Source organism: Lampris incognitus, chromosome 4, assembly GCF_029633865.1.
Source record: "Lampris incognitus isolate fLamInc1 chromosome 4, fLamInc1.hap2, whole genome shotgun sequence".
NCBI lineage: Eukaryota > Metazoa > Chordata > Actinopteri > Lampriformes > Lampridae > Lampris > Lampris incognitus.
The window spans coordinates 66,116,950-66,135,211 of NC_079214.1; the positions used below are offsets into that span (position 1 = coordinate 66,116,950).

Consider the following 18,262-nt stretch of genomic DNA (forward strand, 5'->3'; position numbering starts at 1 on the left):
ATTATGCATTGGTTTGTTTGAGTTATGTAGTTTTTGATCTCTAAATCCTACGCATCAAGAGTAAACTCCTCACATATAACTTTAGGCTGTCCCCTGCCCAACATCCCCCTACATCAGTGTTTCCCAACCCAGTCCTCAAGGACCTCCTATCCTGCAGATTTTCTTTGTAACCCTGAATAGTACCTGTTTGTAGTTATTCAACCAATCAGCAATGAATTATGTCAGATTTTGCACACCTTGCATAATTAAGTGATTAAGATGATTGGTTAAGTACAAGCAGGGCTACCTATGCAGGGTTACAATGAAAATCTGCAGGATAGGGGGGGTCCTTGAGAACGGGGTTGCGAAACACTGCCCTATAGTAATACCCCTCACCTTCCCCCAGAATTCCCTCAACCATATAATTTCATATTATTGATATTTCTACTAAATATTTAATTTGGACAAGACCTGCGGTAAACTTTAATGAAGTTTGGAACAAAAGCCAAATGTTTCCTGGTTAAAAGATCAAAAGTCACCTGGTATTTTCGTTTAATTGAAAATAATGGTTCACTCTGCTCTTGGTGCACGTGACTTGTATCTGCTACCTACCTGCCCTTGGTGCGAGGCTCCACTATAGGGCTGGTGGTGGTGCTGCGGATCGTCTCTCCAGCCCAGCTGTTTGCAGCTTTCCGAGCATTGAAGGGTCGCTCAGCCACTTCAGTGCTGCTAACCTCCAGGCCTTTGATGAATACCCCGGTGTTGCCCCTCCGGTGCGGCTCGCTGTGAGACCGCTGGCATAGACCATAGCGTGCTGCCTCAGGGGTGGGGGGGCAGTCGAAACTTTGGGTCTTCCGAAGCTGCTGCCGTCGGCTGGAGGAGTCCATTAGGGGCGTGAGGGAGGAGGCAGCGGCTCGGAGAGAACCCTCCTCTATGGAGGAACTGCGGGTTAGGCGCTGTGTGACTGGGGAGGGTTGGGGAGTGTTGGAGAGGGCTTTGCTGGGAGAAGGGGAGGAGGGGTCTTCCTCTTGGGGTCTAGAGATTAAGGAGAGCTTCTCTCTGCAGCCCCACCCCCCAGAAAACGACTTCCAGGTGGAAAAAGAAGCACTTTTGCCCCTCTCATGGCTGTAGGAAGAGTCTCCCTCATCAGCTCCCTTGTCCATCTCCTTCATGAGGTTCCTGCGGGTCCTCAGTGCCACCTCCAGTTTCCTGTCCAACACTTTTCTGGTCTCCTGACACTTGGTCCAGGCAAATTTCCACTGGCGCAGACCCTGCTCACTCCCCAGCTCTTCCGCGAGCTCCTTCATCTCCTGGAAACTAGCCTCTGGGATGGGTGGGTGCTGCTGGCGGTAGCTCTCTAAGGAGCCAATCATGGTCTGGCATTTACCTGGCAGCATACAGTCCTCAATGCTGACACTGGCCAGTTGGCGCATGCCCTCAATTGCCCACCCATAGGCCTGGAGAGAGACAGGGGGAGAGAGGGGAATGAGCAATACTTTACTTTGAGAAATCAGGGTATGTCAAATTCCAAAACAAATAAAAAAGTGCTAATCTGGGACCTCGGAAAGATCTAAATAAAACAAAAAACAAACTCAATTCCTATCTGGCCCTTCATTAAGAGTTCAGATCATCAAATTATATTTTTACTGGCTGAGATACAAAGCAGAGAAACAAGAGATTAGGTTATTTGCATATCTTTTTCTTTCAGACTCTGGTATGTAAACCAGATACTTACAGTAGAGACAATGATTTACTGACACAGCTGCTGCTGATGATACGTTTTATACGTTCGGTCTGTCAAACAGGAAAACTGCTGCTAACTAAAGTGAGGGGACACCTTGATAATATCCCAGAGGAGGGTCAAATTCCCACACAAAACTTCTGATAAATCAAGGTACTTACGAACTAATTACCCATGAGCACTTTATCCAAAACTTGTAGGAAGAACACCAAACAAGTTCTTCCCTGTAGAGGCTTTTTTTCCTCTACTATTTTCCTTTGTTCCTTTTTAAAGGAAATATGTTCATTTCATCCAATATGATGTCCATGGTGATAACTAACAAGTAGGCTCAGGGGACTGAAAACAGGGGCATTAAAGAGCTATATGTTGATGACAGCATGTGTTCAGATGAACAAAGTAAAGAGAGTTTGACAGGTACTTAATTCTGATCGTAAATTATTTTTGTCTTGAAATTATTTTTAAAGGCCGTGTGATGGCCTGGCGGCCTTGTCCAGGGTGTCTCCCCGCCTGCTGCCCAATGACTGCTGGGATAGGCTCCAGCATCCCCGCGACCCTGAGAGCAGGATAAGCGGTTAAGACAATGGATGGATGAATTATTTTTGGACTTACTTTCAGACTTTTGTCTTGCTTGTTTATGTCCACAGTTTTGGTTGTGATCGATATCTCTTTGTGTTTCAATAAAGTTAAAAAATTCATCCCATACATCTGCTCCTAAAGACAGGTTTACACCATCTTCATTAGACAAAACACTTCTCCAGTATCAGAAGCCACACAGTCTTTACTGGCATGACAAACTACTTCTCCTTCAGACAAAACAGATCTTCCCCAGGTTGATCCCTCCCTACAGTCTCCTTTGCGCCCCATGTGCATAGCTGCTCGTAGCAGCTATGTCGCCCTCTGAGGGTCTTTCCTAGCACTTTTTACAAATCATCCATATCATCACGGTGTCCCATCCATCCATCTTCCCATCGTCCATCCCGTCCTCAGGGCCGTGGGGATGCTGGAGCCCATCCCAGCAGTCATTGGGCGGCAGGCGGGGAGACACCCTGGACAGGCCACCAGGCCATCACAGCCCCCCCACACACACACACACACCTAGGGACAAGTTAGTATGGCCGATTCACCAGACCTACATGTCTTTGGACTGTGGGAGGAAACTGAAGCACCCAGAGGAAACCCACGCGGACATGGGGAGAACATGCAAACTCCACACAGAGGACGACCCGGGACGACCCCCATGGTTGGACTACCCCAGGGCTCGAACCCCGGGGTATTGTACCAAAAATGAAATTATGAGGAAAAAAAATTAGACCAAACACAGCCAAGCATCAGAGAACATAGCATGTTTGGGGGATAGCTCGGGGTTGGGGGGGGGGGGGTTGAAAGGGTCTGAGGTCTATGACAACACAAAGCCACAATGGAGTCAGACTGGAGATGGGAGGGGGGCATCATTACCCCTCCTCTTTTCCCTCTCTCTCGACCAATCAGGCTTCCGGTGTGGGAAGATGGCAGCGCGAATTCACGTTCGCGGCAGCCTCACCCAGTACCATCAATGCAGTGTCTTTGTCCACGTCTAAGTCTTTGTCTTCATTTGTTGGCTGGGAGAGCTGGCGCTAGATCGGTTACAAGAACTTGGTCTACTGCTCTGTGGACCCAGGGACCGCGGCCTAACACCGAGGGCAGTCTGACAGGACGCGGAAGCGGGGCAGGTTAAGCTAACTGCTAGCTCATGCAGACCAGCAGTTCCGATAACACCGAGGGCGGTCTGGCGACGGCCTCGCCTGGTGTTGCCTCTGGTGTTTTTGATGTCGTCATGTGGAGTGCAGGCAGGTGTGTCAAGGGTATCTGGCTGGGAGAGCTGGTGATGGAAGGGCTAGGAGGGCTTGGTCTGCTTTGTCTGGTTGCCACAGGGACCACGGCCCCTGCCTGGAACTGCACCCGAGGAGGAAACATGGAGGGTGGTCTGACAGGACGCGTAATCGGGGCAGGCTAGGCTAACTGCTAGCCCATACAGACTGGCGGTTCCAACAGTCATCCTAGCTGGTGTTTGTTCCCTTGGACAGTATTTTTTTTCCTGTTTATTTGGGTATATGTGTTAATTTGAATATGTGCGTTCTTGTAGTTCTTGAATGTGTTTTTGTCTGTATGCTGAACTGCTGTGGGCTGGGGGAAACGGCATTTCATTTCGTTTCACTTCATGTGCGCAAGTAGTGACATGAGGTGAAATGACAAAGCGTTCCTGATTCCTGTAGCACCTACCAGAGGGGAAGAATTGGAACAGGTTGTGACCAAGGTGTGATGGGTCTGCAGTGATGTTACCTGCCCATTTCCTGACACTGGAGGTATATAAATCCTGAAGGGAGGGCAGGTTGGCACCAATGATTTTCTCTGAAGACTTAACTGTCCATGGTAGTCTGTCCCTGTCCTGTTTGGTGGCTGATCCAAAACAGAAAGTGATGGATATGCAGAGGACAGATGGATTATTGCAGAGTAGAACTGAATCAGCAGTTCCTGAGGCAGGTTGAACATCTATGTTGTATGCGATGGAGAGAAGGAAGGTAGCTATACTGTGTGTGCAAGAGACCAGGTAGAAGGGCAGTAAGGCCAGGAGCATCAGAGGTGGGTTCATACTCTTCTACCATGGTGCAGATGGGTGAAGAAATGAGGTAGGGGTTATTCTGAAGGAAGAGTATGTCAAGAGTGTGTTGGAGGCGAAGAGAGTGTCGGGCAGAGTGATGAGTACGAGTCTGGAAATCGAAGGTGTGTTGAGCAATGTTAGTGCATATGCCCCACAAGTTGGATGTGACATGGAAGCAATATAAGAATTCTGAAGTGAGTTGGATGAAGTGGTGGAGTGCACCCAAGGAGGAAAGAGTGGTGATCGGAGCAGACTTCAATGGGCATGTTGGTGAAGGGAACAGAGGTGATGAGGAAGTGATGGGCAGGTATGGTGTCAAGGAGAGGAATGTGGAAGGACAGATGGTGGTGGATTTTGCGAAAAGGGTGGAAATGGCTGTGGTGAATACGTATTTCAACAAGAAGGAGGAACACAGGGTGACGTATAAGAGTGGAGGAACGTGCACACAGGTGGACTACATCTTATGTAGGAGGCGCCATCTGAAAGGGATTGGAGACTGCAAGGTGGGGACAGGGGAGAACGTAGCAAGGTAGCATCAGATGGTGGTCTGTAGGATGACTTTGGAGACAAAGAAGAGGATGAGAGTGAAGGCAGAGCCCAGGATCAAATGGCGGAAGCTGAAGAAGGAAGACTTGTGTGGAGTTCAGGGAGGAGTTAAGACAGCCACTGAGTGGTAGTTGTAGTTGCTGGATGGCTGGGCAACCAGTGCAGAAATAGTGAGCAAGACCGTTAGGAAGGTACTTGGTGTGTCATCAGGACAGACGAAGGAAGACAAGGAGACTTGGTGGTGGAATGACGAAGTACAGCAAAGTATACAGAGAAAGAAGCTGGCAAAGAAGAAGTGGGATAGTCAGAGAGATGAAGAAAGTAGACAAGAGTACAAGGAGATGCAGCATAAAGCAAACAGAGTGGTGGCGAAGACAAAGGAAAAGGCATATGGTGAGTTGTGTGAGAGGTTAGAAACTAAGGAGAAAAGTACTTGTACTGACTGGCTAGACAGAGGGACCAAGCTGGGAAGGATGTGCAGCAGGTTAGGGCGATCAAAGATAGAGATGGAAATGTGCTGACAAGCAAGGAGAGTGTGTTGAGAAGGTGGAAGCAGTACTTTGAGGGGCTGATGAATGAAGAAACTGTGAGGGAGAGAAGGCTGGATGATGTTGGGATAATGAATCAGGAAGTGCTGTGGATTTGCAAGGAGGAAGTGAGGGCAGCTATTAAGAGGATGGAGAGTGGAAAGACGGTTGGTCAAGATGACATACCTGTGGAGGCATGGAGGTGTTTAGATGAGATGGCAGTGGGGTTTTTAACTAGATTGTTTAACACAATCTTGGAAAGGGAGAGGATGCCTGAGGAATGGAGAAGAAGCGTACTGGTACCAATTTTCAAGAATAAGGATGATGTGCAGAGCTGTAGTAACTACAGAGATAGCATAAAGATATGCGAAAGAGTAATAGAAGCTAGGTTAAGAGGAGAGGTGATGATTAGCGAACAGCAGTATGGTTTCATGCCACGAAAGAGCACCACAGATGTCATGTTTGCTTTGAAAATGTTGATGGAGAAGTATAGAGAAGGCCAGAAGGAGTTGCATTTGTGTCTTTGTGGATTTAGAGAAAGCATATGACAGGGTGCTGAGAGAGGAGGTGTGGTATTGTATGAGGAAGTTGGGAGTGGCAGAGAAATATGTAGGAGTGGTGCAGGATATGTATGAGGGCAGTGTGACAATGGTGAGGTGTGCGGTTGGAATGATAGATGGGTTCAAGATGGAGGTGGGATTATATCAAGGATCGGCTCTAAGCCCTTTTATGTTTGCAATGGTGATGGACAGGTTGACGGTTGAGATCAGGCAGGAGTCTCCGTGGACTATGATGTTTGCGGAAAACATTGTGATCCGTAGTGAGAGTAGGGTGCAGGTTGAGGCAAGTCTGGAGAGGTCGAGCACTGAAGAGAAGAGGAATGAAAGTCAGAAGGGGCAAGATAGAATACATATGGATGAACGAGAGGGAAGACAGCGGAATGGTGAGGATGCAAGGAGTAGAGGTGACGAAGGCATATGAGTTTAAATACTTGGGGTCAACTGTTGAAAATAATGTGGAGTGCGGAAGCAAGGTGAAGAAGAGTGTCAGGAGTGATTTGCGACAGAAGGGTATCAGCAAGAGTTAAAGGGAAGGTTTAGAAGATGGTAGTGAGACCAGCTATGCTGTAGGGTTTGGAGACAGTGGTACTGACAAAAAGACAGGAGGTGGAGCTGGAGGTGGCAGAGGTGAAGATTTTAAGATTTTTATTGGGAGTGACGAAGGAGGACAGGATTAGGAATGAGTATATTAGAGGGACCGCTCAGGTTGGACGGTTTGGAGACAAAGCAAGAGAGACAAGATTGAGATGGTTTGGACATGTGTGGAGGAGAGATGCTGGGTATATTGGGAGAAGGATACTGAATATGGAGCTGCCAGGGAAGAGTAAAAGAGGAAGGCCAAAGACGAGGTTTATGGATGTGGTGAGGGAAGACATGCAGGTGACGGGCATGACAGAGGAAGATGCAGAGGACAGGAAGAGATGGAAACAGATGATCTGCTGTGGCAACCCCTAACGGGAGCAGTCGAAGGTAGTAGTAGTAGTCGTAGCATGTTGGATGCCCACCTTAGGTCCTGGGAGATTGTGGAACCCAGAAATCTGTAGGTTTTCACTGCAGACACTGTGCTGTTGGCCTAATGAAACTGCCAGAGTTTTGCTGTGAACCAGGGCTTATTATTGAAGGTACAGAACGTTTGGTGGGCACACATGCCCTCTCAAAAGCTGATGTAAGATGTTACAGTATGAGTAACTTTGTCCAAGTCTGTAGATGCAGCCTCAAAAACACTCCAGTAAGTGCAGTTGAGGAAGGCCTGGAGCTCCAGTTTTGATTCATTGGTCCATTTCCTCAGTTTTAATCACAGGCTTTGCAAATTTTGGTTTCTGCCTGTAGGTTGGAATAAGATGAATCAGACAGAGATCAGAGATGGGCAGCAGGTATGGGCACAAGTCCATGAATACTGGGATGGCTTCCAGCGCTTTACCTGTGCCCCTGTCCATAGGGTTTGTGGTTGTGTCAGGAAAGGCATCCAATGTGAAACTTTCCCAAATCATTATGCGGACTGACAAGACCATACTGGATCGGTCAAGGCTCCATACGGGATCAGCTGAGGCCCAGGTTAACAAACGGCCACCATTGGTGCTGTGCTCTCACAGGGTACCGATGGAAACTGTAAAATCCGCTGTGATTACCCTTGAGAAACAGGGAACAAGCTGAAAGAAGAAGACAGTGATCAGAGAGGCCCAGGGCTGCACGGGGGACAGAGCAATAGGCGTCCTTTAATATTGTGTAGCAATGACCCAGTGTTTCTGTTCCTGGTGGGACATTTAACATGCTGTCTGTATTGTGGCACTTGGTGGCAGAGGTTGGCTCTGTTAAAATCTCCAACAATAATGAGTAGAAGGTCTGGATATTTGCGCTCCATGCTTGTAATTTGATCAACCAGGTGTTTAAACACCTCTTTAACACAAGCCTGGGTTAGGATCTAGACACTGACCAGAATAAATAATGAAAATCCCCGCGGTGAATAGAATGGCTTAGTCAATGAAAAAGGTCTCTAACTGAGGGTTGCATGATTTCTTCAACACTGTGACAGCTGTACACCAATCTTCGTTTATGTAGAAGCATATGCCGCCACCCAGTTTTTTTCCTGATAGCGCTGTTTCCCAGTCCGCCCAGGGCAGATGAAGTATACTGTCCGTTATATGCTCGCTAAGCCAGGTTGCAGTGAGACACAGGGCAGCAGATCTGGAAAAGTCCGAGTTCTTTCCGTTTATGAGTAGGAGTTCGTCCATCTTGTTGGCCAGAGAGCAGACATTCGTCAGGTGGATTGATGGGAGCGCGGTTCTAAATCCCAGCTGACGCAGTTTAACAAGCGCTCCAGCTCGCTCCAGCCCTTTGGCATCTTCGTTGTAGTCAAGAAGCGCTCCAGCCCTTTAGCGTCTTCATTGTAGTCCGCACAGGGCTGTACCAGTCAAGACCTCAGCAAGACTTTCGTTAAAATGTTCAGTTAAAGTCGGTCAGAAAGTCTGTTCAGTTTGCCCAGTTGACAGTTGGACGTTTAAAAATTCTTCCCTGCTGTATGTGATCAGTGAGTGGGTGCTGGAGACTAAACAAATAAACAAAAACAGAAATTCTGACAAGAGAGTGCAGAACCAAGTCTATCGTCTGCGGCAGCATCTCGAAAAGATCACACAACACATACCACAAAAAAATAAATAAATAAAATTTGCCACAGCATTTTATTCCAATATCCTGCCTTAGTTTCTTACTATGGCTACTAGAGGGGCCAAAGCTTCTTCTGGAAAGAGCAACTAAAAGAAAATTGGGTGAGACAGGGAGGAAAGACAGACAGGCAACTGCTAAGACAGACAGACAGACAAACAAAACAGTGGAATGCGTTTCCATTCATTTGTCAATTCTGATTACCCTCAATGACACCATGACAGTAGACGACTCTGTGCGTGCGTGCGTGCACGTGTGCATGTGTGTGTGTTTTAGATCATATTATGGGTCGGTGGTCTTGTTACACAGCAGTGAAACCATACGAGCTTTAAATCCTGTCTGGAAGTAAAACTACACTCTTTATGCTACTGCACATGCTGCAGCACTCTTGTGGAGCTTCCCAGGTAAATAGTGGTGATATACTGGGCAGCTCCCAGTGGCCTGCTTAAATTAACTGTGTAATATGTGTGTGTGTGTGTATGTGTGTGTGCGCACACATTGGTAAAGTTAACACACCCAGCAGACTAACATGCTGTGTCTCACTATGATGTGATCATGCACACCCTTCTACAGTAGGCCACTAGGTCAGTGATATATGTGTGTGTGTGTGTGTGTGTGTGTGTGTGTGTGTGTGTGTGTGTGTGTGTGTGTGTGTGTGTGTGTGTGAGTGTGAGAACAGACCAGCTGCAGTGTGGGGTAATCAGGACACATCAGCAGGCAGACCACTGACCAGTTTGACAAGAAACCAGCTGACAAGCAGACAAGCCAAATGAACTCACACACGCACACACGCACACACACACACACACACACACACACACACACACACACACACACACACACACACACACACAAGTTGTATATATGTGTAGGATTCTGTGTATTTCAGAGGAACTGTTAGGATTTTGGCATGGCGGTGGCTTTCATCTTCCCTGAAGGGAAGTAAAGTGCAGAAGAAGTGGACAGTGACATCACTGAAGACTAAATCGGCCACAGGAGCCACATTCAGCAGATCTGGAGGATCTCAGTGCGGTTTGGAGATCTAATTAAAACCACGTCTCCCTTCTGGAGGGGGGCAGGCTCTGGGAGAGGGGAACAGGGAGGGAGGGGGAGGTGTAAGGGAGCAGACAGCATCTCAGCAGGGCTCCACGCCTCAGGCCAGCTCACAGCGACGTGTTCACTCAGCCATGGACAGCAGGAGAAGTGATGGACAAAACACAAACAGAGGGAAGGAGGAGGAGTAACTCTCTTATCTTCTCCTCCCCTCCAGTCTCCTACTCTCCGCCTCTCTCTACAACACACTACACACATACACACATACACACACACACACACACACCAAGGGACAGCTTTTATAGTTCATTTAAATGTTTGCGCTACAGGTATGCTAGATGTAGCTTGGTGATGTGTGAGCGTTTAGAGGGCTAAGCGAGCTGCTCTGAGGAAAGCTAACACAACAGCCTCCCTCAACGTCTAGATGATGTCTAGATGATGGCTACTGCAATCTGCCAAGCAGCTGGCAAGCCTAGCTAACTAACTAGCTGGGCCTAGAGGTAGCTAACTTGCACCCAGGAATCAGGAATCAGGAACACTTTGTCATTTCACTTCATGCACTTGCGCACATGAAATGAAACGAAATGCCGTTTCCCCCAGCCCACAGCAGAACAACACAAAGACAACAACACTTCAAAGAACTACAAGAACACACATATCCAAACTAAACAAAACAAATCAAGGAACGAACCAAGGGACCAAGGGAACGAACGCCAGCCAGGATGACTGTCGGAACCGCCGGTCTGCATGGGTTAGCAGTTAGCTTAGCCCACCCCACTTCTGCATCCTGTCAGACCGCCCTCGGCATTTACTCCTCGGGTGCAGCTCCATGGTCCCTGGGCCCACCGGAAGAAGCAGACCAAGCTCTCCCAGGCAGATATCATCGACACACCTCCCTGCACTCCTCATGAACAAAAACACCACAGTCAATGCCAGGTGAGGCCGCCGCCAGACCGCCCTTGGTGTTATCAGAATTGCTGGTCTGCATGGGCTAGCAGTTAGCTTAGCCTGCCCCGCTCTCCCGGCCGATCCAGCGCCAGCTCTCCCAGCCATCAAATGAAAAACAAAACTTAGATGCAGACGTGGACCAAGACACTGCATGGACGGGACAGGGTGAGGCTGCCGCAAACGCAAATTCGCGCAGCCATCTTCCAACACCGGAAGCAGAAATAAGTAAGAGAAAGAAACAAGACGTAAGTAAAGTAATTCATTATTATTCAGTTTTTCTGGAAGTGAAAGAAGGAAACAGCTAACAAAAACATTGGGTTGGCTACACATAAAAGGACCTACCAAATGATTTCATTACAGGAGGACTCAGGGGGTCTACCCCTAACTCCTGAATCCTATTGCTGCTGTCCTGCTGCAACATGCTGCTGTTAACAAGTGAGAGGCAGGTGGACCTTGCTACATAGTCTTTTTCCATTACCACGCTGAGGCCATAATGAGGCCCCCGTGCGCCTTGCTGGTAAGGAGTCATGTTTATGGTTACTGATCGTTTTCCTTTCACATTGGAGATTAATTCAGGACTTAGAAGTCTCACAAGACAACTACAATAATGATAAAAAATTATACCAAGTAATGGCATCTGTCTTTATAAAGCACAAGTGATATCTCTCCTCCACTGACCACGACATGAATTCAGACCTTCTTGTTCTGTTTTCTGATGGAAAAAAGACAAATGGCAGCTTACTGCAATTTCAGTATATGCTCTGAGATCAATACAGGATGTAATAAGGGTGTTGTACAATATCAACACTGCACTGACAGATGTGGCCTCACTGGATATGATGTGAATGTAAAAAGAATCATCTAATATTGACGTCATTAAGCCCTCCCACCGGCACAATCTGGCCGCGTTGAGCAGAGTTATCTAACAGTGCCAGAAAATGCAGAAATGACCACAGTTTGGAACCATTCCACACCAAACTGTGCACTAATGGAAATGGCATTAGCTCAGTTTCTTTCCATGCTGAGAACTGTCTTTTCTTGCTATGGAAAGGACCTCTATGTAGCCCTCAAATGCAAAGTTCAGGCAGGTTTATCTACTCCTGAATGAAAGTAAGGATCCACAGCTTCAAAATCGGTGATAATTCCATGTGACAAGTAAGTCACTGAGACTGCTGAAAACCCCATACTTGCAAAACCAGACCCAAAAGCTTGGTAGCGCTAACACATGCTGAACTGAACTCCAAACACAGTCGCCTCTGTCAGCTCGTCAAGAGCTATATTAACTAATTAACTACTGGTGGTTGGTCATCCTCAGAGAGAGAGAGATTCAGAGGTTACTGTAAAAACTGGGCGGCACGGTGGCGCAGTGGTTAGCGCGGTCGCCTCACAGCAAGAAGATCCAGGGGTTCAAGCCCCAGGGTAGTCCAACCTTGGGAGTTGTCGTGGGTCGTCCTGTGTGTGGAGTTTGCATGTTCTCCCCGTGTCTGCAAGGGTTTCCCCCGGGTGCTCGTTTCCTCCCACAGTCCAAAGACATGTAGGTCAGGTGAATCGGCCGTGCTAAATTGTCCCTAAGTGTGTGTGTGTCGGCCCTGTGATGGCCTGGCAGCCTGTCCAGGGTGTCTCCCTGCCTGCCGCCCAATGACTGCTGGGTTAGGCTCCAGCATCCCCGTGACCCTGAGAGCAGGATAAGCGGTTCGGATAATGGATGGATGGATGTAAAAACTGACAGCACATTTACGAATTGTAGTATGGTCAGTCAGCATCTGCCCAGTGTCAGATTTTAAGTTGTGAATGAACGTCTTCTGTCCATTCTTACGCTCTAGACCAAAGACAAAGTGTGACGGGACATCCATCTGGGCTACATTTTGAACGTTGGACCTGACCAGAGCCCCCTAAGCTGAAACACCCAGCAGGAAAGTTAAAACAAGACTTTTTCGCTGCGAGTGCCTCAGTATGGAGTTGTTGTCTGTGTTAAAATGCCAGTAAGCACTATTGGGTTTTACACAATTAATAAAGACAAACTGTTACAAGTGAGTGATCAGAAAAACCAACAGGGCTGATAACACAACTTTTGAATACATTAAAATGTTTAAAACAATAAAAACCTGGCCACAGACAGTAAACTATCCTTAACATGTGGCCAGGTGTAGTGTCTCTATTTATTATAAAATCCTCGCCACATATCATACAATTCATGAGCCTCAATAAGATAAACTAGACGACCGTGAGAGACAGCGTGAGGCTATGGGTGGTTCCCAAAAATCGTTAACCAATAAATAAATATTCTTCACTGTCACATTTCTCAATAACTTCATTTACAACATCTAGAAAGACTAATCTCTCCACTCCCACACCTGGAGCATAAATATTAATAAACACCATTTTTACATTTTCGTACACTTACTTTTAACAGACGGCCTTTAAGGACTTCAGACTCAATAGACTGAGGAATAAAATTCCTAAAAAAATAATTCCAACCCCACAACTGTGACTTGTTTTGTGACTTAAGAAGGTTTCACCAGTCCACTCTTTTCTCCAGTCATCTTTGTTATCAGCACTATTGTGTGTCTCTTGTACAAAAAAACAAAAACAAAACACATCTAACTTTTGACAGCACACAGCTTGAAAAGAGAGGCCCTTCTTTCTGGATTTCCCCCCCTTTTTCTCCCCAGTTGTACTTGGCCAATTACCCCACTCTCCCGAGCCGTCCCGGTCACTGCGCCACCCCCTCTGCTGATCCAGGGAGGGCTGCAGACTACCACATGCCTCCTCCCATACATGTGGAGTCAGCAGCCGCTTCTTTTCACCTGACAGTGAGGAGTTTTACCAGGGGAACATAGCGTGTGGGCGGATCACGCTATTCCCCCCAGATCCCCCTCCCCCCTGAACTGGCGTCCCGACTGACTAGAGGGGGCGCTAGTGCAGTGACCAGGACACATACACACATCTGGCTCCGCACCTGCAGACATGGTCAGTTGTGTTTGTAGGGACGCCCGACCAAGCCGGAGGTAATACGGAGATTCGAACCGGTGATTCCCATGTTGGTAGGCACTTGATGAGATGAGTTTCCCTGCTTTGAGCTCGGTGCTGCAGTCCCAGTTTGCTCAGGGCTCTGTCTGTGCTGTAGTCTCACCATCATTTGACTCACTAGTTGGTTTCTCTGGACAGGGGCGGATGAGGTGACCCTCCATTCCACAGCCAAAACATTTCATTTTCTCCACAGATACACAAACAGTGTAGCCAAAACCACCTACGCTGAACTTCAACATCAAATTTAACTCCTCAGTGTTCCTCAGAACCATGAAGACTTGCCTTCTGAAGGACACAACATGTTTTAAATGTGGAGATTTACAGCGCAGAAGACTCAGTTTTGTAGGGGACAGTTGTCCGTGTCTCGCCAGTTCTCTCTGCAGCATTTCGTTGCTAATGAGCGGAAGGACTTTGGACAAAAGGATCTTTTTTGCCCGGGTAACCAGCGGAACCACCTGAACAAACGTGTCTCGGATCACCACAACTTGCTCAACAACCACGTTAACTTCAGCAACACTATCCAGAAAAATAACTACTCCAGTACTCATCCTACTTTACACCGTCATAACCGACAAGTTCACCGGTCGCTCAACTGCGATCTTCCACAGAGCAACTGACAGTTGGACAGAGTTTAACTCCATGTCAGCATGCGAGGTTCTCCAGCCCCACGCCTCCGACTCCACAAGTCTGTATGACTCACAGCCGGGCCGGTCAAAACCACTCCGCAATCAAAAACACCACTACCATGATAAATCTGTCAAAATACAAACCCAAAGATGAACAACGGAAGACGAAAATGCACTCACTCCCCATCTTCCACTCCCAGCATGCACTCAGAGAGAGAGAGAAACAGAGAGAGAGAAAGAGAGAGAGGAAGACTTGCATTTAAGTCAAAGCCTAGCGTGGATTCTAAACGCTGATAGCTTGTCAGAGGTAAAACAAAAAAAAGCAAATGCCTGAGAAACTGTTGGGTGGTGGTGGTGGTGGGGGGGGTGTTGTCCTACCTCGGGGTGTTGTGGCTCTGCTGGGTCTCTACTGGTTCTCTGACCAGAGCAGGCAGCTTTGCTTCTCATTCTGACAAAACTCTCCTCTAATCACACATAAACACCCACACCCACTGCGCCCATAGGCCATGGCTGAAGCTGAATGGCAGATGGGCGGTGCTTAGGAGGGGGCGGGTTCGAGGGGGGGGGGGCTGTTGCTGAATGAAAGCAGCGCCAGAGAAATGAACACACACAAACACACATACACTCCCCCCTCCTGAAACACACACACACACACAACACGCAGCCTTCCTAAACAATGTGTGTGTCTGTGTGTGTGTGTGTGTGTGTGTGTGTGTGTGTGTGTGTGTGTGTGTGTGTTTAGTATAGTGCGTCTAGTTAAATGACACCAGCAACGGTAAACATTTAAACGTATAGAAACATTCACAGTTTTGAGTTGGGCAGGACAGCCTACCCTCCCGATCGTCCAGAGACACACACTCACATACACACACAAGCACATGCGCACACACACACACACACACACACCAGCGTGGCCTCAATCCAGGCTGACAGGAGTCCATCAGAGTAATGAGCTACATCAGCAGGATTAGCAACTATCGCTCCTTCAAATAGATTTTTCCTTTGTTTTACAAGGATGTTTCCCCCTTTTTTCTTGTACCCGGCCAATTACCCTACTCTCCCGAGCCGTCCCGGTCTCTGCTCCACCCCCTCCCTGATCCGGGGAGGGCTGCAGACTACCACAGGCCTCCTCCGATACACGTGGAGTCACCAGCCGCTTCTTTTCACCTGACAGTGAGGAGTTTCACCAGGGGGACGTAGCGCGTGGGAGGATCACGCTATCCCCCCCAGTCCCCCCCCCAAAACATATCCAAACTAACACATATATCTAAACTAACACACATATCATAACTAACACATATATCTAAACTAAACAAACAAAAAAGTAAAAAAAAAAAATCACTGTCCAAGGGAGTGAACACCAGCCAGGATGATTGTCGGAACTGCTGGTCTGCATGGGCTAGCAGTTAGCTTAGCCTGCCCCGCTTCTGCGTCCTGTCAGGCCGCCCTCAGTGTTACCTCCTTGGTCGCAGCTCCGGGCGGGACCGTGGTCCCTGGGCCCACAGGACGCAGTACACCAGGCTCCCTCAGCTGATCCAACGCCAGCTCTCCCAGCCAGACACCCTCGACACACCTCCCCGCACTCCACCAAAAACACCACAGTCAACACCAGACAAGGCCGCCGCCAAACCACCCTCGGTGTTATCGTAACTGCCCGTCTGCATGGGCTAGCAGTTAGCTTAGCCTGCCCCGCTTCCATGTCTTATCAGACCGCCCTCAGTCTTATGTCTTCGGTCGCAGCTCCGGGCAGGGCCGTGGCTCCTCAGCCCACAGGACAAGCAGACCAAGCACTCCCAGCCATCAAACGAAGACAAAAAAACAGACGTGGACAAAGACGCTGCATGGACGGTACTGGGTGAGGCCACCGCAAACGTGAATTCGCGCCGCCATCTTCCCACAGCGGAAGCAGGAAGGGAAGAAATATATAGACCAATTGGCTAACACTGATGTCCTGGGTCATTGCTGGTTGCAAGAGGTAGACAATAGATGTTGGGGGGGGGGGGTTTACAAATAACCATCAGGCTTTGCTCTGACTGTCAAGACAATCTTGAGAACTAAAAAATCCCATGGGTGTGTTAGAACAAATTTGTACGTACAAACGACTGATGGGTAAGGCCCAAAGTTTTTCTTAGCATTTATACCCACAAATGTGTACTTTTTGGACATCTTTGCACATTTACCTTAGGTATTATGACTGGAATCCCCAGGAGCCTGTCCCTTCCTGCCTACCTGTCAGTTTACCTGGCTGTCTGCCTGTGTGTTTACCAGTCTGTCTATCCATCTGCCTACCAGTGTGCCTATTCTGTCTTAACTATTCAGGGGTAAAGGTTAAAGGTCACAGTACCTTGTCATAGAAGCGGTAGAGGTGGATCATCTTATCAATTCGTTCTCTTGTGCTGTCGACTCGCTGGGAGAAGTCCTGCAGGACAGCCCAGAAGGAGTGAACTTTGACCTTGTAAACCTGCAGCTCGGCTGACGGCAAATCCTCCCATCGCTCCAAATGCTTCAAGAGAGCCTCTCCTGCTTTACATTGCTCCTGAGGGACACACACACACACACACATATAAAATGTTTTGTTTTTTGGGTTTTTTTTCAGTAATTGACATCTGAAAAGGTGGGGCCATCTAACATTCAAAAACTATATTCATAAATGTCATTACAAATCACATCACAAAAGCAAATGGTGCCAATCATCTGTACTTACAAAGTACATGCTTGCTCACTGATATAAAAACGTGACCTATATATAGATAGATAGATAGATAGATAGATAGATAGATAGATAGATAGATAGATAGATAGATAGATAGATAGATAGATAGATAGATAGATAGATATATCTATAGATAGATAGATAGATAGATAGATAGATAGATAGATAGATAGATAGATAGATAGATAGATAGATAGATAGATAGATAGATATAGATATATATATATATATACACTACCGTTCAAAAGTTTGGGATCACCCAAACAATTTTGTGTTTTCCATGAAAAGTCACACTTATTCACCACCATATGTTGTGAAATGAATAGAAAATAGAGTCAAGACATTGACAAGGTTAGAAATAATGATTTGTATTTGAAATAAGATTTTTTTTACATCAAACTTTGCTTTCGTCAAAGAATCCTCCATTTGCAGCAATTACAGCATTGCAGACCTTTGGCATTCTAGCTGTTAATTTGTTGAGGTAATCTGGAGAAATTGCACCCCACGCTTCCAGAAGCAGCTCCCACAAGTTGGATTGGTTGGATGGGCACTTCTTTGAGCAGATTGAGTTTCTGGAGCATCACATTTGTGGGGTCAATTAAACGCTCAAAATGGCCAGAAAAAGAGAACTTTCATCTGAAACTCGACAGTCTATTCTTGTTCTTAGAAATGAAGGCTATTCCATGCAAGAAATTGCTAGGAAATTGAAGATTTCCTACACCGGTGTGTACTACTCCCTTCAGAGGACAGCACAAACAGGCTCTAACAGGTACTATTTAATGAAGATGCCAGTTGGGGACCTGTGAGGCGTCTGTTTCTCAAACTAGAGACTCTAATGTACTTATCTTCTTGCTCAGTTGTGCAACGCGGCCTCCCACTTCTTTTTCTACTCTGGTTAGAGCCCGTTTGTGCTGTCCTCTGAAGGGAGTAGTACACACCGGTGTAGGAAATCTTCAATTTCTTAGCAATTTCTCGCATGGAATAGCCTTCATTTCTAAGAACAAGAATAGACTGTCGAGTTTCAGATGAAAGTTCTCTTTTTCTGGCCATTTTGAGCGTTTAATTGACCCCACAAATGTGATGCTCCAGAAACTCAATCTGCTCAAAGAAGTGCCCATCCAACCAATCCAACTTGTGGGAGCTGCTTCTGGAAGCGTGGGGTGCAATTTCTCCAGATTACCTCAACAAATTAACAGCTAGAATGCCAAAGGTCTGCAATGCTGTAATTGCTGCAAATGGA

At 47.3% G+C, this 18,262-nt stretch overlaps 1 protein-coding gene across 1 annotated transcript in view; it reads right to left on the reverse strand.

The window, feature by feature from the left end:
- Positions 1–18,262, reverse strand: part of plekhg4 (pleckstrin homology domain containing, family G (with RhoGef domain) member 4) — a 92,247-nt gene that overhangs the window by 24,673 nt on the left and 49,312 nt on the right. The window contains exons 16-17 of the mRNA XM_056279406.1: positions 16,654–16,845; positions 592–1,436 (exon numbers count right to left, since the gene is read on the reverse strand). Of these exons, the coding sequence (XP_056135381.1) occupies positions 592–1,436; positions 16,654–16,845 (1,037 nt within the window). The remainder of the gene's footprint in view (positions 1–591; positions 1,437–16,653; positions 16,846–18,262) is intronic.